At 39.3% G+C, this 23948-nt stretch overlaps 1 protein-coding gene across 5 annotated transcripts in view; it reads right to left on the bottom strand.

Annotated features, from left to right (window-relative positions):
- Positions 1–1189: 1189 nt before the first annotated feature.
- The window catches only part of FOXN3 (forkhead box N3), a 179619-nt gene continuing 156860 nt past the window's right edge, over positions 1190–23948 (bottom strand). For 3 of the 5 annotated variants that reach the window (XM_010583813.1, XM_010583816.1, XM_010583812.1), the window contains 3 exons: positions 18905–19013; positions 11243–11266; positions 1190–8641 (listed from right to left, as the gene is read on the bottom strand). In XM_010583813.1, the coding sequence (XP_010582115.1) occupies positions 8092–8641; positions 11243–11266; positions 18905–19013 (683 nt within the window). In that variant the 3' untranslated portion in view covers positions 1190–8091. The remainder of the gene's footprint in view (positions 8642–11242; positions 11267–18904; positions 19014–23948) is intronic. The other 2 variants (XM_010583817.1, XM_010583814.1) reach the window with 1 other exon arrangement.

Genomic DNA, 23948 nt, shown 5'->3' on the forward strand with positions numbered 1-23948 from the left:
TTGTTTCTTCTGCCCCACTCCTCCCAGGACCTGTTTACATCCACCTTGTCCCTCAGATGCCTACCACCGTGGTCTCCAATACCAACAGCTCAGGATGGCATCAAGACAAGGGAGGGGGACACTTTTATAGCTCTGGGTCAGCTGGAGTTCCAGCCTCAGCAGCCATACATTCTCATTACATAGCTGAGAAACCATCCTTCCCTGCTTCAGCAGCATCTCAAACCAGGCATGGGAAAGATTTTAATTTGACAGATGAACAGGGGGGCTTTTTTTCTTCTCAGTCCTTTTAAAAGTTCGATCTATAGATGCATAAGGGTCTTCATAGAACACTTTGAAACCACTGTTTGGGGTATGATGTTATTTATAAGAATTTACTATTCAGTTTAATTTTAATTGGAGAGTGCTATAAGGCAACTACAATTTTTTATACCCTTTATTATTCACTCTCTGAAGAGCTGACTTTTGCACTGTTTTCTTCAATTCTAGACTTAGGTTTGATTGCTGGATCTATACAGAGGGACACCGAACAGGCTAGTTTTTAGCACTGGTGAACAAAGAGCATTACTGATTCCTGCAGCAGCCCAAGGTGACCAGGGGAGGCTCCAAGTATCTGAAGAACAGGATACCTCCTAGGTGGTTACAGATTGAGTCAGTTGAGGCAGCTAGCTTTGAAGCTCTTGGCTCTACAGGATTTCCTCCTGCAAACAATCCCTTCATGCTGCAAGATAAAGGAGTAATGTGGCAGAAGAATTAAGAGTTCTGGTGCTGCAGAAACCAGAATAAAGCCTGGGGAGGGTTGATGCAAAGATAAGAAAGCAATGTTTTTTCAGGACGTTATATATATACTGTTAGACATGTCTTATTACTGAATCTCTTCTGATTGTTACTAATTAAAAAAAAAAAAAAAAAAAAAAATAAAATTCCCAGTGAAATCAGCTTTGTTTCCAGGCTGCAAAACTGATGAGAAAGGAAGATCAGGCCCTAACTTAACAGCAATTTAGTATGTCTAGCTATTTGCACATGACAGCAAATTAACATGAGCTGGTATCTACTGCAGTGAAGATACAGGTAACATCCCATGGGGGCTATTTAATAATGTAGGAATTAATTTGTAAAAAAAATCACTGTTGTTCCTCCTTAGTATCTGGGCATATTTTGAAGCCAATATTCACACAACTACAGTTGTTCAATTGATGCAACTCAGTAATTTTTATTGCAACTGGAAGACAATACATCACAGAAACTTTATGGTAGGTTTTGGGAAAGTGTTATTTACAATAATAATTGATGAAATAGTTTGTCTTTGGCAATATGATTACACATCAAGAAAATGTAAAATGCAAGTATGCCTCTAAATCAACATTTTCATATTTCCTAAAGATCAGCTGATTGCACTTGCCTTCGGACTGCTCATTTAGGTAAACACAAATACAACTTAACATCACTGTTCATTCCCCATCACAGTTCGTATTTTAATATTGATGAAATTGGCAGTTTCAGACGCCAAGTACAGGAAAAAAATTGGCTTATCACTGTACTAAATTAACTTATTGGCCAGTTAAGGTCCTGTGACCCTTAAGCACTGATACTAAATCTCTTGGTCTTTTGATTGCTTTATCACTTTTTTTTCTGTAAAACAAAATATTTCAGAAATTACAGATCAGAGTATAAAAAAAATGTACAAGTCCATAATGCTTTTCATACACACACAAATCATTCCCCCCAACATTTTACATCATGGCAGTTTTAAGTAGTGAGTGTGAATGATGCAGGAATGGAACTGGTTATCAAATACAGGTATGACTTTAAATTGTTGTCCCACACACATACTTAGGAAATGGACAATGCTCTATCAACTTAAAAATGTACTTCAGTTCAATGTCATCTAAATGAAAAAAGAAAGTCTTGGGATTTCAGGCCAGAGTAAACAAATGAAAAAGATTCCCATTTCTAGACAATCAGTCATTCCAGAATCCAGCACTTAATTTCAGCACCCACTAAAATCCCCTCTAGCACTGAGGGCCAGCACAAGTTGTCATTTATCCCTTAAACCCTCAGGTGATGAGCTCTCATAACTGCTGGCCTGATCCAAAGCCCAACGAAATCAACTGAAAATAAAAAAGTGAAACAAAACCCCCTTCCATTGACTGTGAAAGGATGTTACATCAGGTTGATTTCCCCCACTTTGCAAAAGGAAATGTGATACAGTAGAAAAACCATTATATAGCTTCAGATAAATATACCTTGTTTCAATGCTAAAACAAAACAACCCCCAAACTCCCCAAACCAGGAAAGGCTACTTATTAGAACAACTCAAAAGTGACCTTTAAATCATTTCTGGTTTTAAATGTATACCAGCAAAATACAGCACCATAGACACATTAGGTTGAGACTTTTTTTTTGGTCAGTGAAGCTAGTACTTGTTTGCTGAACTGTGGAAGAATTAGAAGGTCATGTACATGATCAAAGATAAAGCAACCCAGCTGACAAGTCTCTGCTTAATTCAAGAATAACCAGTACTAAAAATAAAAATGCAAAAACAAAAACCCCTAATAAACCACCATCAATTAATACTTTCTAAATAAAAGGGGATTAACAGATGAATTCACAAATGTATGCAGATTTATACAGAACACCGAATGTTGTGTGTAAATCGTTATAAACTCCAGCTCAAAACAGAAACACACAAATGTATAGTTTGACTTACACATCCCATTTCAAAGGAAAAGAGACATCATTACAACTCGGTAACTGTGCTAACTGCAATATAAACCAAACAGAAATTCAAAGTTTGGCAGATAACTAAGAAGAGGGTTATCACTTAGGTTATATAGCAAAGTGTTGATGTATATTACATAGAGTAGTATAAATAATAAAAAAGTATTATTTAAATTAGATCACAGTGCTGCATTATGTGCATAACAGTGTTTGATATATTACTGGAGGGCTGTGAAGAACACTACTAAAACTTAACTGGTCAGACGGCCAACACTGATACTCTGTTACAATCAGGAGGATGTATGGTTCAAATGCTCTTTTGGTAGCAAAGTCAAGAAAATGTTTCAAAGTATTTCCTACAAAATATGCCAATGAGCTATTCAGGCAGTAGTGACATACCTGAAGGAGCTGGGTTTGCATTCTCCATGAAGTGAAGTAAATTGCATTGCATCTGAAATTGGAAATGCATTCTCTCGCTAGTTTTATTCTGATCCTGGAGCACAGGAAAGTAATGTTTTCAAAAATGCCTAGGGCCAGATTCAAGGAAAAATGATAATAAGAGTAGTGAAACGGTGAAGATTTCCAGGAGCACTTGGATGTCTATAGCTCCACTGACTGCGAAGGAGATCAGAACTTTCAGGTTCTAGAAAACCTCAGATTGTGCTCATCTACATCTTTAGATGATTTGGGAGCCAAAATCTCAGTGAAAATCACTCACAGCTATTGAGAAACTGGGACAAAGGGTTCTTTTGGTCATTTTATCCCTGGTGCCATTTGGTGTACAATTTAGGATTTCATTCTCTGCTGAAGCACGTTGATGTAACTCTACCTCACTCCAGTGAAGAATGCAGCCCCCCCCCCGTTTCTCTGTATCTTTTCCAAAGGTAGACAGTAATTCAGCCGAACACTGGGAGCCAATGCACCTCCTTTGGGATGCCCTTCTCCTGTTAAGGTAAGAGAGGAGCCAGAATATGGACCTCAATTGAATTGCCAGAGAGAAGAGAACACAGTCACAGGACAGTTCTCTAGTCCTATACGGCATGCCTCCTTGCTCCCACATCAGGCTTTTCAGCTGTAAAACCCTGTGATCTTGGAGAACTACTGCTGGTTTTGCCAGGAGAAGATCAGAATCAGACTGCTTTCAGAAACAGCTATGGGGTGATACATTAAAGCTGTTCAAGACCTGTGCTTGAATTTTTAAATGCAGGCAAAATCTGCATCAAAATGCAGTAGGACATCCAATTGCTTGCAGAACATAAGCATGGCCAGCAGATTTCACCTCCCTGCAGACACCGGTGAAATCTCCTTATGGCATTAGCTCTGGCCTGCAAGAGCTTCTTGCTGCAAAAGGCATATTCCAGAGGAACCTGCCGTGAAGTCCAGCAACCCTTACAATTCATGCCCACGTGAAAACTCGCCACTGAATGCTTGCTGACCTACTGGGATTCCCCTAGCCCTCACCTGTCTTGCAGAAACGCTAATTTGGCAATACTGATAGAGTGAAGAAAATGGAAAGTTAGAGATTCAACGACTTCTCGTCCCAAAATGGCTTAGTAAGGAAAGCAAACAAACAAAACCAAACCACCTCATGTCTGCCAAGTGAGAGAGTTCGTAATACAGTGCAATTATTACTCCATTTTGGCATGATTCAGTAAAAGTAGAGACAACTGGATTGAAAAGCTGACATATTTTTTGGAAAACAAATCGGTCCCAATTCTTACAAAAAAAGACAACTTCTCTGATGGAGTAGAACCAGTTCTGACAAAGCTAACGTTGTCAGCCAGGCACAAAAATGGTTTAAAAGGTGACTCCTAAATATTTTATACAAATCCAAATCATGTACTTCTCATCAATACTCAAAGTAAGGGTCAGTAAGGACAAGTTGTTTTTAAACTCCAGAAATAATCTGTTGATGGCATTAGCCCTCAGCCAAATTGCTGGTTCCTGAACACAACTTTGTATAAACTCCTACCGAATAATACCTCCTTAGCAGATCAGATTAAGAGCAATGAATTTTACATGAAAATAGATGCTTGCCAACATTTTAGGTTTACCAGCAAGTATATAAAGGAGTTGTTGAAGTCTTAGATAGATTATATATATATATATATCTATATAAATAAAGATAACCTGCCTAATTAGATATTTATGCAAAATGACTGTTTTCTAAGGTGAGTAATACTAGCGGTAATTATATATTTAGCCACCAAGAGTCCACATTAATGAATGGTACTTGTTCAGCAGATACTGATCTCATTTGCACTGACACACTGCAATCAGTGAAGCTGCTCTGGAATTAGTGTCGTGACTGTGGACAGAATCTGGCCACCAGCACACAACCACATCGCTTTCCCTGGAGGACAGAGACAGCTGAGCCATGGTTTGAGTGTATTTTCTGCCACTAAATTTGACTTTTCAGTGTTGCTTTTTGATAAACATTACACCACTCCTGAGCTGGTACAACTATGCATTAATGAGCAAAGGTGGTGGCAAACTGATACTGTAGTATTTGATATTTCAAATGACTCTCCCCAAAGTCCGTAAAAAGGTGAAGGACCAAGTTTTCTTGTGCAGGGGTTGTGTGGTTCACATGCTGCGGACTCTGGCTGTAGGGAGCGTCAATCTGGGAAGAAGCTGAGTATCCCAGTCCAATCACACAAGGGAAAAGCTATGGCTCGTTCATCTCTGTGCTACCTGGCCACAGGACTGGTCCTTCCTGTCTTCCCCAACTTTATCTTAAGGGCTGCACGCAGCCAACAAAAGTTAGTATCCAGGTACTCCTGACTTAACCAACGCTGGGAATCAACCCTGCATGCATCTGCCCCAGCAAACTGAGGGGAGTGCAGAGCTGTTCCTTGCACCATCTTTGGCTCTCTCCTTCCTTATCTGCAGAGCCGACAGTTGCGCTGGGCTCTGGCAGCTGACAGGCAGCTCCTGGATCCCAGGACATGCTGGGTGAGATGGGAGAAGAGGCACCATTTTGCTGTGCTGCCCCCAGTGTGGCCCTGTTCTTTACATGCCAAAATGCTTGCGGAGCACAGAACAGGTCCAGACCAGCCCACCCTTCAGTCCTTCCACTTGCTAAATGAACACACACCACCATGGGCAGCTCCAAATGCAATTTTTAGTTTACTCCACTGAGTGGGAAGTCAAACCCTTCTCTAACTCACTCTTCATAAACTAGATCCGTCTTGGTGAAACTGCTGCCTGAAACAGTTGTTAGGGATAAATATAAACCTATGTTCTTTTTAAGAAACAGACCATTTTGTTCTGTTAAGTGGTTGGTTCCTGGGATTTTCTTCTTGCCTCTAGGATATTCTAAGTGTAGAATTTTTCATGCCAAATTCATGAAGCCAAGTGAGAGAGACTGTCTTATTTATTTCACAGCTTCCCTCTGCTGTAGGGATCTCCAATCTAATAGTCATCATTACCAGGAGAGTAGCACTATACCTGAATCACACTCTCTGTAACACTGTTTTTTCTCTGGACACCTCAGTAAGGCTCTTTATTAACTTCATTTTCTCATGGCAAATTAGCAAAGCTATTTTCTTGGCTACTTATTCCTGAATCAAATCAGAGAGTTTTCCTCAATTAACCTCCCATTATTCTCTTGATTCTGTCATACACACTCACTACTAAATTTGCCCTCAGATTATTGCGTCATGTTACACATGTACAGACGAAGAAAGGACACACTTTTACTTTTTTTCTTTTTTTTTTTCTTTTTTTTAAACAGAAGTAGGGAGAGGGGGGCTGAATGTGCAGACAAGGCAGTATAATTCAACCATCCAAGCCCTACCAGAGCATGAAGATTTTATTTTTTAATATTGCAGAGTAAGTTCCCCAACAGTCAGTGTTTGTCCCTGAAGAAGGTTAAACCTTAAACACCTGCTTCAAAAAAACCCCAACAACAACAAAAAAGAACCAAAACAAAAACAAAACAAAACAAACAAAAAAATAAAACCCCAAAAAACAAACTCTAAGCCTAAGGGCTTAAAAATTAGAGGCATAGCCTTTTTCTCTATTTTCTATATTTATATGAAAATAATTCATGCGTCATGCTAAATACATTATTTACCTTACAAGAACTTTGTCATCTTTGAATAAAAAAAATTGTTTGCTTTTTGTACTCCCCCCCTCCCCAAAGGAATCCATGCAATGTGGATCAATTTTCTTCTGCTGGCTATGCTGGTTGAATCTGGAAACCTGTTGTCATTTTTGCACAGATGAATCCTGACTGACGGTAACTGCACACTCATTTCTGAGGGCAGTGTAGGAGCTCTTTTGTTGTACTTCTGAATTTTACTGTTCACCAATATGCTTTCCTTTTATTTTTAAATACAGAATGCTACTAATGGCAGGTTTTGTAGCTTTTTTCCCCCAGTTAGATCAAGGATTTGATCCACAGAAAAAGATTCTGATGTATTTCCTTCCTTAATATCTACTGTAATTTCTTAGACTTGATTGCTTTTCACTCAGGCAGTTTAGAAGACATAGCTTGTTTTTCCCTATTACTATTATTTTTTGCACGCAGTGCCAATCTTCGGGCTTATGGCTTTTTGAACATTCTTTTAATTTAATATAGAAGACAGAATTCAATGATTAACGATGCTACTAACAGTGACCCCCCCCCCCATTTCTTCTTATTATTTCACTGAAACCCATTGCATACATAGTTCAAACTTCCCCAAACTTAAAGTTATCAGTCTTCACATTATGAGCCACATATAGTACGTGAAGCACTAAAAGTGCATTATGGTTTGCGCAGTTGCCACCAGTGGCTGTCCAAAGACTTCTATGGCACAACGTATCCAAGTGCCACTAGATGGTTCTTGGTTTGGTGTTGAGAAGTAACGTGCCTCCTCTTTCCCAAATCTCTTTATTCACATTCACTTCTAACCCAATCTTAAGGCCATTAAAAAAAATTCTTAAGGGCCAGGCCTGAATGATTACTAAATTATGCACAGCTCTTCTAGTATAAGAGAGATTTCCAAGTGCCCAATTTTACTCCCATCACGTTAATGTTGATGTCACTGCGTATTCAACCATGCATTTTTGACAAGCCGGAGAAAGCAATGGCGATTTTGGCTTTTTTTTTTTTTTGTTAACTTTTTGTCTTCAGGTAATGAAAAGCTTTTGTAAATTAGCTGAGTGTCAGTATGAGTTCTATGGCTTCAATCTCCTTTAAAAATAAAGATCTTAAGGGTCCAAAAAAAAAGAAAAAAAAAGAAAAACAAAAAAAAAGAAACAAACCAAAAACAAATAGAAAGAAAAACAAAAAGGAAAAAATTGCTGATATTGCCACAAATCATTAGAATTCACCTGACGTGCTGAAACAAAACTTTGTAAGTTCAAACAAATCATTGATTTGTTCTAATTTTTTGTGGTTTCCTTTTGCTCTTTCTGCCCCTTTGCCGTCCGATTGGTGATGTTGTTCAAACAGGATCGAATTCCTGCTAAATGCAGGAGCGATCCTGCTGCTTCTTTCATCTCCTCATCATCACTCTCAGGGGGCTTTTCTGTACGTCTCTTTTTAAGAGGCAGTGTGTCACTTGGTACTTTTTTCACCTTCATTAAATGTTGCCTTTTCTTGTGCTGGGATGCATACCCACTGTCAGCTAAAGAATCCTTGGTCTCCTTCCGATTTTGCTTTTTGTCCTCCTCTTCTGTTTCACTATGGCTCTCGTGGCTCTGGAAGCTAACTTCACTTCCTTCACTGCTGTCTTGGCTACCTTTAGTTGCAAATTCATACTGGTCGTCAGCAGAGGAAGAGGAAACGGAGTCACTAGCAGGTGATGTGCTCCTGTGGTTGGAAGATTTGGCACTGCTGTAGTTGTGATCCTCCTTTGGGTCACCGCTAACAACTGGAGAGCCACAGGACTGTTCGCTTTCTGTCCGCATCCGGCAGTTTGTTATTCCATTCCTGTAAAAACAAATCAAAGCAGTCTTAGAAGCCACAGAGATGTGATCCGGCTTCAGTGCAAAGGATGATAAAGCCAACTGACAGATAATATAAAATTATGACTATCAAAGTAGTGTCCATGCAAGCTGGTTTCAAAGCCTGACTCAAGTTGCTCATGGATTGGACTCCACGCATAGAACAAGCCAAAAGACACGTAACAGCACAAGAGGCAGGAGCAAGTAGGGATGATTACAAATAAATGATTTCTGAACAGTCCTGATTTACATTTCAACTAATAGTTTACACTTCCAAAAATAAAAAGAAAAAACCCCCATTCTTTTATCTACTGGATATTAAATAAACTCTGATGAGTCGCATAAATATCCTCTCTCCTTTTCCATATAAAATGATACTACCAAAAACAGGGGGAAGAGACACTAGCTTTCTAGAGTAATTCTTTGCCTCCTCTCAAAGAGCTCTAGCGTTCCAAGGGTAGGAGATGTTTCACCTGGAAGTAGCACAGCTTCCATTTAGGACTCTTTCCAACAGAAGGAGCAACTAAGTATAAACCCCAGGTCCAGTCACATTTCTGATTGTGATCAGTTTATGAATAATCTTAAAAGCAATACAATCTTAAGCCACTAGCTGTCAACAAAATATTACAATGTGTTTAAAAACAAACAGTAGGAAAAAAAAAAGCTGATTTTGCTCTAGAAGTTGTCATTTTCCCCTTTGGTTTTATGGCACTTGGTGCTCTGGGAACTATTGTAGCATGATATATTTAAAAACTAACAGTGTTCCTTTCTGCACTGGAAAGTATTAGAGCATTGCCACTGACTTTTCAATATGGAATACAATGCTTGCAAGTCTGTTAAAGGAGAGACTGACCCTGTGCAGTGCTTAATTCCTGCTGAAAAAAGGAGAGGAAGATGCTCATCACTGAGTAAAGGCATCATCATTGCCACCTACCAGTCCATCAGCCTTGAACCCCTCTATCAGTTAAAAAAACCAACCAAGCAAGCAAGACTGTTTAAACTACCACATGACATACTGCTTTAAATTCCACTCTTGCCATCTTCATGCTATCACTAGAGTGCTTTTGCACACTCACGGCAGCATTGAATTAAAACCTTTTCTTAAACACATGCACTGAACACAGATATTTCTTAAGAGGAATGGTACAGTGGCAAGCCCAGAGTATTACTGCTCTTCTACTTAAAAATGGGAAAGTGGACGTCACGTCTGGTTTCTTTATAGAAGAAACAGCAGAGTATTACCCATTGCTGAAAGGTAAGGCTGAAAGGTGGAAAAAGTAAGAGTAGTATATAATTCCACAGTTCCTATTCATCTAAATGCTCTTGTCTGTAGAGCTTGCTGTGATAAGAAACAGGCTTTTGTGAACCTGTGACAGGACAATGCTAGAAGGTAGCAAATTAATCAGGCATTCCAAATGTTCTTATTTACAGTATTTTCAAAGAAATGTATATAATAGAAGGCCCAGTTATTAGCAAAGAAAGCCTCTTGCCAACCTCTTTTGCTCAACAAAATTATTTTCCCCTAGATTTTTGGGTAGGTTTATGATCCATAAATTATATACAGAACCCAGAAGGAATACACAAAGCTCCTTCAATTATTAATAACTAAATGCAATGTCATTCATGATTGTGCAGCAAGCCAGCTGCATTTACCCTGTGATGGTTTGCCACTGCAGGGGTTGTCATTAGAGGATGCCAAATGCTTAAAAGAAGAAATCATCCATACTAAACTAGTTGTAAGGTGAATTTATAACCAACTCCTTAAGATCAGTCATTACAAGGAAGCATGTGATGCATTTTAAGTGACAGATTCTTCATTTTTAGGGTAAATTTACATTTAAAGATGTTAAACATTATCATAAATTAGCATAAAATTAAAGTTACTTGATTTTACTAGGCAGCTAATACTCAGAGCAATGTGGCTCAATAAAAATCACATGCTACCAATTTTCCATTAAAAAAATAGCAATAAATTCTTGCTCCAAGGAAACAAACACAGGACAGAATAGGTGGGAACTCAAATGGGATTCCTACTGACTAGGTTATTAGTGAACAAGGCTTCTAACAGATGGGATCAAGATGCCCATTTTCATGTTATTAGATCTACTCCTATTTCTTAAGTTTGTACTGAGAGACTATCAATAAAAGGAAAGCTACAGTTCCACGGAGCAGAGCAACCATGCGCCAAAAAGACATCCCTGATTTGCCCCACTCTTGAGTCTCTTGTGTTTGCTTTTACATAAAGGGGCTATAATTTGGATTGAAAAGCTCTGCCCATGGGACTGACTCCAGATCCCAATCCTTTCAAAAAAGCATAAAAACACAATGAAAGGCCTGGGGATTACAGAAGCAATGTCCTGGGGGAGTGTGTACTACTATGGGGTTAGCATCCCACAGGGAGCGACTGCAAATAGGGATGATGACAAAGAAAAACAGAAGTCCACAGAAAGGTGCAAAAAAGAAATCACTTAAAAAAAATGGCAGGAAAAGAAATACCAATACACTTCAGAAGAAAGGCATCTATGGTGGAACTGGTCAGGAAATGGATAGCATTTGCATCTCAGAAAAATCTTTGGTTTTCACTTACATTTTGAAAGATTTCCAACCAGTTCTGCTTGGGAAATAAAAAAGGAAGAGAAAGCAGGTCAAGGAGAGAATTAGCAAAGGATATTCGCAGAAATGAAAAAGTTATACAGGCAGAGTGTTTTAGGATATTCACAAGATCAGAAGTCATGTACCCTGAAAATAAATTAATCTGATTTGTATTTTGATACACGATAGCTCAAACATAAGATATGAAGAATTACTTATAGTTGATATTAGTAGATTAATAAGTTGAATAAACTAGTATCTAAACCATTCATATTCTGCACACACTTCTGAGACATTCTAAAGCTTTATATTGCACTTATACAGTCACACTCCCACTAAGAAATGAATCTGTGATCTACTTAGTTCAATCTAGATCATCAGTGGACAGAACTCCCCTGGGTTTCAGGGGACAGATTTTGGCCAGCTGAATCTATTTTTGCTCACAGTTCTGGTTGTAACTCTGTTACTGAAACAATAATAGATTTTTAAAACAAGTGCTTGCTCTGATGTTTGGATTATTTTTAAATTACAGAGGGGATGAAAAGATATTTAAGAATTCTGTGCTTACTATAACAGTGAGGGGAAATTTATTTCAAGTAATACCTTATTTTTACCCTATTTTTTTGTTCAGAACTTTATTTCAAAATTTCCAGAAACTGATGTATTTTTCACATGTTTTAAAGCAGTGGCTTGCCCTTTCAGGGGAGTCTATGGGACAGTCTCTAGAGCTTTTCATCCTACTGACATGTACCATTTGATTTGCTTGAGGGATCTTAACCATAGTTATACAGATAAAAGTACCATGCACAGATTCTTCTTAAAATAGTTTAATTTGGCTGTAGTGCAGTGACACAATCCTCAAGCACTGTAGAGGTAAGTTCGGACTTTTGAAAGCCTGACTCCATTCCCATTGTTAATGGACAGGAGTTCTGCTACTAATGTCATCAGGAGCCAGATGGGACTCAGCAGCTGGATCTCAAGTCAGTAGGGAAATAACGTCCTTTGCACAGTATTAGTGCCTCTGCCTTTCAAAGGGGTCTTCCTCAGGATGAGATGAAAATAAGTCTCTTGTCGTTTTACCAAAGCCAGACATATCTTCCTTAAATTTCTCAACTAGCTTTAAAAAAAGATAGGTAATCACATTATGTTTGCAAAATGGCAAAAAGTTTTGCTGAAAAATACTTGCTGTATTCCACACCAGAGACAGGTATGGTCTTTTGATGAACAAAGCAAACCTACGTGGAGTTTAAATATCACCTTGTCTATCTCTGATCCTTCTGGATGACAGACACTGTATACCCACAGGTGACAGTTTTGGTATGTCATTGGAAAAGCTCAGTTAAAGGATATGAAGAAAGCAGTACGGGTAAGTTGGGTTTGTGGATTTTGACAGGTTCTGGGTTTGCTAAAAAAAAACAACCCAACACTTGTTTTCACTGTATAGGTAACGTAATTTCAAAGGGAAATTCAGACAGTCAGAACTTTGAGCTACAGGTTGTTGAACTGTTACTTAAAACCACTACATGCCAGCAGACAGGAGGATGAGCAAACATACGAAAAGTGGTGCTCACTTGCTGTATGATGAGATTCTATCAGGGATTATTGAGTTAAAAGTCAACAAGAACAAGTCAGTCACAGTATTGATAGCAGCTCTTACAAAGGTACTTCACAGCATAATTGTATGCAAAGGACCACAGCAAATGTGAGTCATGAACTGCCAGCAGAAAGAGCACTCTGTCAGTATCAACAGCAGATCTGAAGTTTACACAAATGGCAGCCCTCTGGATTTTGCAAAAAAGAATAATCAAGTCAGCCAGTATTTTTGTCCTTTTAGTTACTGAAGGATTCCTTCAGCTGCCAAGGATAACTCATCCTGCCTGTTACAGGTGGGAAGGGGAATGCAATGCAACAAGGGCGATTTGGGGTTTGTTAAGCTGATCATGCCAGCAATAAGCAAGAACATTAAGAATATATGATGAAGAATTTATAAAAGGAAGTATCTACCAGTTCCCTTACCTAGGCAAAAATAATCATTCACAGATAATGTAAGTACATAATTTTACTTATGCTTTGGCATCTACACTGCACATGTTACTTATGTTTGGTTTATTTAATCACTGCTTCAATGGCTGCTTCAAGGGAGGAAAAAATAAGCAAAAATAAAGCCAGCATGAGAAATAAAGTCACTATAATGAAAGCTAGGCCTGAGGAATAATCTAGTAATTGCCCTATAAATTTGAAGTAAAAATAATCATAAATAACAATCTTCCATCTTCGAATAAAGTTAGGCACAAAACTCATTCTTGTCACACCCCAATGATCAGAAGTGGCACAAGGAACTGTGGCATTAATTGCAGGAGAACAGGTAATTTAAAATCTACTCACGATGAAGTAGGGAAGTAGGTAAGGTTTGTTAGTGTCGCATTTTGGGGTGTTCTATTAGTTTTCTGTTGGGTTTTTTTTTTTGTTTTTTTTTTTTTTTTTTTCCAGAATAAAGGAAGAGCAGTAGCTCTGCCAGTGCAGATGCACTTGTTTTCCCTAGGAAAAGGAAAATTTTGTCTTGGAAACTTGAATGGAAAATTTTTTACTTAGGGAAATTCCCTGGGAAGCTTGTGTTTGCAATTTACAGATAATTGTGAAATTCCTTGAGAAGCTACAAATGTTTGGTGAGAAAGGAAAACTCAGAAAAAGGGGGAAAAAACCCAAGTAATTTCCCATTAATTTTTATTTTTAACCTGCGATAATTTAAAAACCCAAAGTACTTCTAACAAACACTACCAAAAGTAATTTAACCTATTACCTAAGTATAAGTGGCATATAAAGAAGTTTTCCCTAAGTTTTCAGCTAGCCTGAAACAATAGCTTGGATTCATTCTAGGGAAATATGAGCTAACAAAGGCAGTTAAGCAATGAAGTCTACGCTATCCTCCATCCTGACATTTCTGACGCACTGACAAACAAAGAGAATAGCAAATCCAGCCAAAGCATCTTTACCAGGACTGGCTTTGCTTAGCTCTTCACAAATCCTAAAGGTTTTACCTGCTCCTTAAGGTTTCCCACTAAGGTAGCTGCAAACTCTTTCATCCCTTTTTCACCTCCATCTCATGTGCATTTCCTGGCTCCTGTTACGGGATGGGGTTTTCATTTGGCCTTCTCATCAGAACAGGCCGCTGAACAGGCCATTAAGCCTTGTTGGTCGGGTGTAACAGCACCTTAATCTGGGCAAAAAAATGGGGAAGCATGGCCTACGCAGTACAAAGTGCACTGAAGACCAGAGCTTCATAAACCCTGGATTCCCTGGGAGCCCATCTGAACGCTGTTCTGGCCTCTGTAGCAGTGAACATTTGGGGCAGAGGAAAGGAAAAAAACGCCTAATACATAAAAATTACCAAGGATATTTTGTAAAACATCTTTTGCAGAATAACCTGGACCAAATTACAAGGCCTGTGCCACACAGCTGGTGAGATTCTCTGTGGGGTGAAATTCCACCAACCTCACTTCAGTGCATTTTCCCACCTCAGGCAGATGAGGCTTAGGCTCAGTAGGTCTACTGTAGGACGTGGACAGGATGTGGACATAGACACAAACCACTCAGGCACTATGGATAACCGAAGAAAAGCACAAACATCACAGTGGAGGCTGTCTGCTGAATGTACTGAAACCGTAGTTCAAACAGATCTAATTTTATATCAGCTTCCAAGCTTCTGCTCCTCCAAAGGCTTGGTGTAACTGGTAACACCTTACCCATGTGGAAGGTGATTATATACGATAGAGCTTCTTGCACCTTGCCAAGATGCAGGTCGGCAGATGCATTGGCCACTTTGATAGAGACTATGCCTACTGAAGTGGACACAGAAGTCCTCCTAGGTAAACATTTAAAAGGTATTTTCCAATGGATGTACATAGTAAGACCAAGAGCTCACCTTCTCAAAGCACAACCAACTCCTTGCTGCATGTAAGGCACCGCTGACTTTGCTTGCTTTCATTCAATACCTTTGTAAGTCAGTATTTTCTTTTCTACATATCCAGACTATCACTGCATTTGCTTTTAGATTCTCTCAGGGAACTGTATGGGGATATGGTCTGCCAAAAATATTTATGATGGATCTCATGTTAGAGACATGCTACACGCTGTGCAGCTTTGAAGCGTTATTTTCCCCTGCTGTCTTTGGGTGGGTCTTAGACTTGTCAGCCGCAACATGGAAAATATGGATGGTAAACAAGCTAAAAGTGGTGTGAATAAAGTAAATAAAAAGCTACTGTCAAAACACATCCAATTATGCTCTGCTGTGGAGATTTAACACCAGAGGATGATTTTCAAAGTAAAAATAGTGTGGGATGCTTTTTCCATTTGTAGATTAGTTTGGAACGAAAGGCCTATTTGTGCAATTTAAGCCAAATGCACTACAACATAATGATGCTCTCCTCAACTGCTATTCTTTATTCATGGAAAGTGGTAGATTTGTTGTGTTTGTTAAATACTTTTCAGTAGGGTTTTTTAATCCAAACTACTAAATTCAATCGTACTTTATTTCATATATATAAAATAAAGTAATTACATATAATTACATGGGAACAGCAACATATCAATACCTTGTGCAGGAACAAAATACGCTAATACATTCAGTCACATTGTTGAAGAAGAATAGCACAGTAAACTTTCCAACTGATGGGAGCTAACACACCAGAAATCACAGATTTCAGCATCTTAGTCCAGTGCTATGGTTTTGGCCTCCTTTCTGAATAACAGATAGTCAAAACACTCCACCTAATTAAAACTGCAAATTTAACACAAGACAAAATTTTTTGTTACTCTTTTGTGACACTAATGGCAGTCTGGACAATAGGAAGACACACTGCAAGTTATTCACATGCAGTTTGGGGGACAACAAAACCAAAGACCATTAAGATATTGACGAAATAAACATGAAATGAAATAAAGAGCTCAGACAGCAAGGAAGTGCCAACAGAAGACCAGCACTTTACAGAAGAAGATATAACTCCCACATATGGTAACTAAAGAAAACGAAGTAAGAGGTTTAATTTATTATGCAAGGATCCACTACCAAGAAAATACTAAGTTCCCTATATGAATGGTGAAAACCACCTTTTTTAGGCCTTTCATTTAGAGCACTGAAGGAACTCTTCTCAAGAAAATATACATTTGAGTAAAAACTTTTTGGGAAGAGCTGTCTGGCTTTTCAATATATAGGCAGAGGCACACAATTTCTGCAGATAACTGTAACGGGAGACTGCACCACCTCCTGTGGCTGCCCAGCAGATCTCCTTCCTGGTGAAAGCTGGAAGGAGAAATCAACCTTCCTGCACCTGAACAGGTCTAAAAACATCCCCTGCCAGCCTGCCTGGAGCATCTCCTCTATGCAGGAATGACAGCTCTGTGTGAGCAGTACTCCTACTCTTAACTGCAACAGGAGAAGGCTGCACGGATGCAGTGGTAAATTCCTCCTGCTGCACACGATAAGCAGAATTTATTCTCATGAGATGCCATGAAAGCCTGACATGACAGTTCCTATTTAGCCCTGTGTATCTGAGGAGAGGGGTAAGCACCAAGAAACAGGGTGTCATTTTTACAGTAACTGATAACAGAAATATCTAGTCTGGAGAGGACCAGATGATGTTCTAAAGAGGCATCATGCATCCAGACTGACCTTCCTCCTAAAGAAATCCTGAATCTTATTCTCCCTGAGAGAAACAAGACAAAACTGCCTGCTGAACTTGCTCTACTGCAGAGTCCCCTAACTTCTTAAAAGCTTTCAAAGCCTCTTCTTCCCCCTGCCCCCCTTACAAGAATTAGAAGAGGGGATACTGCAGGAGCTCTTAAATATAAGCAGACATCATGCAGACCAGGAATATATTCATAGCAAGCTATTTCTAATACTGCCTAAGGCTGGAGAAGAGAACAAAAAGAATTAGAAATGTCTGCATTAACTAATTATAAATGCTTTTCTCTGAGACAGAGCAAAAAAGAACATAAGCAAGGGAAGAGGTAAAATCCCTAATTTCCCAAATCTACATTAGCAAGTAGCTGGTAAAGATCCTGTTCTACCTGCTGGAAAAAAACATGAGAATTAGTCCTCAGAAAACATAAAATTTAACTATAGACAGCCTTCCGGCATAGCAATTTGAGGATGTCTACACAAAAGGAAGTTTTCAAGTGGCCTGGAAGGAAAAACAGTTCTATCTCCTCCTTGAGTCAACCCCGATTATGAAACAGGGTCTAAGCAGGAAAAGCAGATAAACTCAAGAGAGAATATTCTGACCACTATGTCTGCCATTTAGTTTTGACACCTCATAAAAATTATATATAATTAACGATCCAGTAGTCCCACAGCCCTGCAATCCCCACTGGAGCAGAATACAAGTCCTGGCTAAAACCAGTGGCAAAGCTACTGAAGACAGTTGACCTCACTGCTAGCAAGGCCATACTGTGGTAAAATGAGATGGAGAGGAACTCTGCAGACTTCTGGAGGATGACCCTCAGGGTTGCATCCCTTCAGTGTAGCAAATGTGAAAACCAGCTGAAACAGTTGCCCATCAAAAAATATGGATTTCATTCCAATTAGTGCCTTCCCCTCTATGCATTTTAAGCATCAAGAGTATATGAATGTCATAGGTTCTCTCTCCCCGCCCCCCCCCTCCATTTATTGGATGGAAATACTGCGCGCCCAAAGGGCTAGACACCGATTCTGAAGAGATGAAAAAATAAAGAGCAAATGGGAAAAAAATCCCAAGTGAATAAAAATGGAGTAAGTAGCTAACAAGATACTTTATTTCACTGCCTTGCAGCCATTTACTGAGATCAGAGGGTGTAATTTCAACAGCCCAGCGAAGCAGGGTCAGCACTAATTATGAAACCCCACCCAGAATACCCAACTGCCTGAGCTGAAATAGCTTCTGCAGATACTGAGAGTTCTGAAAGAGAAGGGCACTGGCAGCACAGTTGACCAAATTAATCTCTGTTGTGACTGACTGAAAATGGAGCTACACCTGAGGCAAATTGTTCTTCCACCAATAAACCACCACTGCTTTAAGTAAAGCAAACCACTGAACCACAGTTCTTATTGTCATCACTAGATGTCTCTTACTGCCCTGCTTTCTGAAAGAGTTGAGTATCTTCAAACAACATTTTACCCTTGAATGTTTTGGTATAACCTTGAAATAGAAACTGTAGTGAAACAAACTGCCTCACGAAGACCTAAGTTAATAACAAAATGACAACGACGTGTTTAGATATCTTTCAGAATTTGCTTTAATATTACTGTTATTCTTCTCACTGGTATTTAATCCAGGAAAAGGTCTTTAGGAAAAGGGAGCAAGGGAGGAGCAGGAAAAAGCATTTGTACTTAGAAAAACAGGTCACTGTAGGAGGTTCTCACTATAAACGGCCTGCAATTTGCTAGTGAAAATAAAAGTGCTTTTTACAAACCAGTGTGCAACAGACAGATATGCTACAACTATCTTGCAAAGAATGATAACCCAAGAATTTTAGGTGGCAGAGTTTTATTTCATTTAGAACCTCAGAAGTGTTAGCAAGCAGCGAAGTATCTGTTGACCAGAGCTTACATATACATATACTTTTACATTCTCTGCAAAATACCAATTTATTTCATAAAGATCCTGCAATAAGCCACACTTACCTTACTGCAACAGCCATGCTTCCTATAGGGTTGATTGGCAATGGCCTGGCTCCAGGAAATATTCCTCTACTCAGAACTCGAGCTCCATTTTGTATCACTCCCGGAGAAACTAAAAAAAAAAAAGAAAACCAACAAAAAAAGAACATTTTTTCTTTTAAAGGAAAAGTTAGAAAAATGTAGGAGCAAAATGTGGAACCTAAGCTTTTCAATGAATTGAGAAAACATTAGAGAGGCTTGTGTTGTACACTGCTTACCTTGAACTTCTCAGCCTCAACTCTTGTGAATGCCATGCTATTTCCAATGCTATTTTCATGGCAAAAAAATTAACAGCAACCAATGATAACATAGCTTGTGGAAGCCACTGCCTGACCTAGTTGCTGCAAATCATTCCTTGTACAAACGAATCACTTGTTTTGTAATTGTCGTCCTGCTGGGAATGCATGTGCTTAGAGTCAAAACCAGCTATGAGCGTAGATGTAACTACTCCGTCTACAAGAAGAAACAATGACCCTTTACAGATAAACAGAATATAAGCAATTCACTGCAAGAACGTAGGTCATAGCTTTTTATCATCCCAGCTTACTTTCTGAGCAGCAATCTCTTGGCCTCTGTCTCCAAAATATTAACTACAAATGTGCATTTACCAGGAAGGGGAAGAGAAGAGGCTAAAAAAGCATTAGCTCCATACCACTAATTAGCCCCTCTCTCTTGCCACCAATGACCTCTGTCACCCAGCCTGACAGCAGTCATGCACCTCCAGCACACGGCCGGGTCACAGCCGAGCCTCCCTCATCCAACGCGGCGCACTGATGCCGCTGACACGCAACTGCGTAGGTACTGGCCACTACAGATGAGAGATTTTCACTGGGGCCTTTTAACTTGGCTGTACATCAACAACTGCGGCTCTGGCCAAAAAGATTTTAACCTACAACCGAGTACTTCTCTTCTATCCAGGCATGTTTCTGTGTGCTGCTCAGCCTAGGGCAGCCAACCCCCCAACTGAAGGAATAGCAGAGGAAGCACTACAAAGGCACCACCAAAGGAAGAGTCCGTCCTTAGCAGGTCCTCGGCATTTTCCTCCTCCACTGTGGGATGCAGGACTACTGAACACAGTTCTTATCCTAGGCACTTACCAGGGACTTATGCTTAATGCCATTTGTTTGCACAGCTATTATGTCCCTTCAGGTTGGAACAGTAACCTCCAGCAGCCTCATCCTGAACTTTAACGTCCACAGCTAGCTAGTATGCTCATGTTTTCTTTACTGTAAGTCATCAAACCATAACTTCCCCTGACGGGGAATGTCCAAAAAGAGAACGATTATCATAACTCTGGGTGTATTATTTTTAAACATACAGATATTATATAAATACATATAAGTTAAATGTAAACCATATCACTTTATGTACACCTACAGAATTTTATTTTTAAACACATTACAGGGAGACTAGAAAAGTCATTCAGCCTAAGAATCAATGCATACACTTTACATGTCCAACTTCAAATGCTCACACCTGAAAATATTAGTGTACTCTGAGGCAGAGAAATATGGGCTCAGAAGTACATTATTTCTAAGCTGCTGAGGTACACTTCAACTTCCTGTCAACACCAAGCCAGATCCACACCTCCCTTCCTGCTATCCTGATGCTCGCCTTGCTTCACTCCCGACCACACAGATTAGTTCTAGGAAAATAACCTTCTTTCTCCTGCTGGTGAGAGAACATCACCCCCCTCATCATATCCTGTCACTGCGTTATACCCACCCTTGCTTTTGAGCACCTCTGAAGAATAGGTCATTTCTATTTAGGTGCTTAAGTACAGCCTCAGATAGCTAAAATCACAGAACCTACTTTATAACAACTAGGGTCAGGTTTCAATGATCAAAATAATTTAAAAATTGCTATTGATATTTCACTACTTTGTGCGCTTTTCCTTCAGCACTAGATTATGAGAAATCGGTCAAATCTGTTTCACGCAGGGGACACTATCAGGCTTTCAGTGCTCTGATATTTGGGATTCTAGATACTGTAGAGAAATGTTATCTTGCGAAAAACTCCAAAATCTGAATTTCTTGTTACATTTGTTTCAAAGATGGCCAAAATACCAGTGTCATAAAAGAAAAGCAGTCTGCTCAAGGATATGGCTAAACTAAAATGCACAGGTAACAAGTAAACTCAAAGTAACAGATAAACCTGCTAAATATCAAAAGATCTATAAAAAGGCATAATTTCCAATGGGCTTGGTTTTTCCAACAGGCTTTTAAGCGGGACAGATTTTGTACTGCACTACATATTACAGTTTCTCTACATATACAAAGCCCTGTTAAAAGAAATGAACCACAAGTTTTGACCAAGAAAGATTTGGGAATTTTCTCTTTACTCCGATACCAACCATAGAGTTTTATACTGAAATGAAACATTTATGCATACACACAGAGCCATGTGTCAGTTAGCTATGGATGTTGCCTAAATATATACACATACAAAACTTCAAAGCAACCACACTGACAGTTCTACTGCAAAAAGAGAGCAACAGGCTCCTTGATGCCCAAACTCTTCTTTCCTTGGTTACCTCATTATCCTGATCTGTTGGCAGAGTTAGCTGATGCTTATCTTATCCTTTCTCCTCTCCTGCCCTCTCTTTCTGCCTTATTGACAACTCCCATTGCTTCTTTTAAAAATCCTGTTCACTTCCCCACCACTTCTCTAAAAATACTCTCATCTTTCCTTCTTTACCTTCTCAGTTTCCTTTTTTCCTGCACTCCTATAGATATAAAATACACTGCTAAGTCTCATAGCTTAGACTTGCTATATATTGACACCCCCACTTGAACCCATCCTCCATCTTCCTCAACCCTTTGCAGCACACAATAGGTGTGCTATTCAGAAACACCCTCTTCGAAAGCTTCACCTTTAAAAACATCCCCCCATCAATACACACTCTCCACATCTTCCCTTCAGGAATTAACAACTGTTTAAAAAAAACCCCAACAAAACAGTAGATGTTTGCTGTCCTCTGAAAATATCCCCAAAGAGACAAGTTGGTACCTATTCCTGCCTATGAAATTCACCTCAATTATGTCTTGTCTGTTGAGTGTGCCACCACTCACCGAAAGGCTTCAATAGGACTATTCATGCCAGAAGGGGCCTTAACTTTTCTCTGAAGTACACCACCGCTCTGTATATTGAAATCACCACTCAGAATTCAGTAACTATTTCAGCTTGCAACAGCAGTGTTATTGCTACTGATTTTTTTGTTTCCCACAACTCTGAATTACGATGCAGCAATACCACTACATCACTAGTTAAGTTATGCAGACAGACAAACAGAAAGGTTGTATGCAAGGGGTGAAATGAAGAAGGACACTGGGTGTATCCTTTCAGTAAACATCTGGAACCATAATGGAAAAAAAAAAACAACCCACCACAACTTGCTGGTAAATTGGTTTCTCTAGCATTCTAAACCCAAAATGAAAAGCAGGATCAAACTAATTCAATGGTAGAAGTTGTTAATTTCTAGTTATCCACATAACCAATGTACCACTGTAAGACTGATCTCTATTGCTCACGCATCTCTACTTATAGCATTTAAAGCATCAATACCCATCCTTCCCAAAATGACACTAATTACTTTATTTTTAAAAAAATCTATGTATATAAACTGCTAATACATTGTGCCTGCTACCCAGACACTTTCCCTGCCTTCGTGCAGGCTGTATGAAGATGGCTACTTATTACCCAAGGAATTATTTTCACATGTTGGTACTTTTGAAGGGTTGTGGATTATTTACTGGAAAATATGTGGTGCTTTTATTCCAAAGATACATGCCTTACAAGCTTTAATTACGTTTCAAAACCATACTTTGAGGTGAGGTATTTATATTTTAGATTGAAGATTCAAGGTGTGGAGGTAAGATAATTTACTCTAAGCCATATCATCAATCAGCACCAGTCTGGACTAACACCTTACAGTCCAGACTCCTCTTTTCTAATGCTTCTTTAACCAACAGTACAGGCAGGTTACAGGGTTCCCAATTCCTAGGCAGAAGTGTGAAATGTAATTTACACCTTTTCTGTGCAAGTGCCAAGAGACATTTATGTCTGAGAAACTCAGCTCAAGAAAACATGCAAAAAGATTTGTGCATCTCTTTGATAAAGGCTTCTTCTTTCACAAAATGTTCTTAGTGAAATGCAGAGTCTTGAAACAACAAAATCATTATTCACCTTTCAGCTTTCATCACTCATCACTGCTATGTTTTCAAGGAGGCATTGGATCTTGTTCTGTTCTCAGGAAGCTTAAACCCAGGAAATACTTCCACTGGAGTAGAGTTAAACTGTGTACAGAGAATCTGCCCCTAATCTGTTGCGTGAACGGGGAAATGATTTTTGGATCTTATGCTGCTCTGGTGGAATTCCGCAAGCTGGGTAGGATCTGCTGTCATTTCAAGTCTCTGCCAGCTAACTGCAGAGAGAAGCAACGCATCCAATGTAAAAAATCAAGACTGCATCTCTGAAATTCTGCAAGGGGGAAAATAATCAGTCTTTTGGAGCAAACTTTCACATTACTGTTTAACAGACAATGAACTGAATGCCATGTAGGAGAACATACCGTAATCCGAATCCATCAAAACACTATGTTCAGATAGTGTTAGAAATACCCAACAGAAGCCCTCAAAAATCCAGCGTTGTTTTGTAGCCTGTACTCAGCCTCTGGAGGTGGAAAATAAGTAGAAGGCCACATGATCACTCCACAGCCAGTGCAGGACTGTTTTAATTCAGAGCATGGTTTTGTGTGCACATTAGCTGAGTAGAATATCCCAAACTATGGACTTCTTTCATTACAACCCTTGACAGACTGCATCCATAATCTCTTACTTGCAAGCATGCGTGCGGGGAAAGCAAACTTCCTCCATCCAGCTGAGCTAACAACCTCATCCAAGACCTTTGCAACAATCAAAACTATGTTAGACTGGGTCCTTCACTGAAGATTTGATTGTGTAACACACAATAGAGCAATTTGTCAAAAATTAAACGGAAAAGAAGGAGA

Source organism: Haliaeetus leucocephalus, unplaced genomic scaffold (genome assembly GCF_000737465.1).
Source record: "Haliaeetus leucocephalus isolate CR32 unplaced genomic scaffold, Haliaeetus_leucocephalus-4.0 Scaffold932, whole genome shotgun sequence".
Lineage (NCBI taxonomy): Eukaryota > Metazoa > Chordata > Aves > Accipitriformes > Accipitridae > Haliaeetus > Haliaeetus leucocephalus.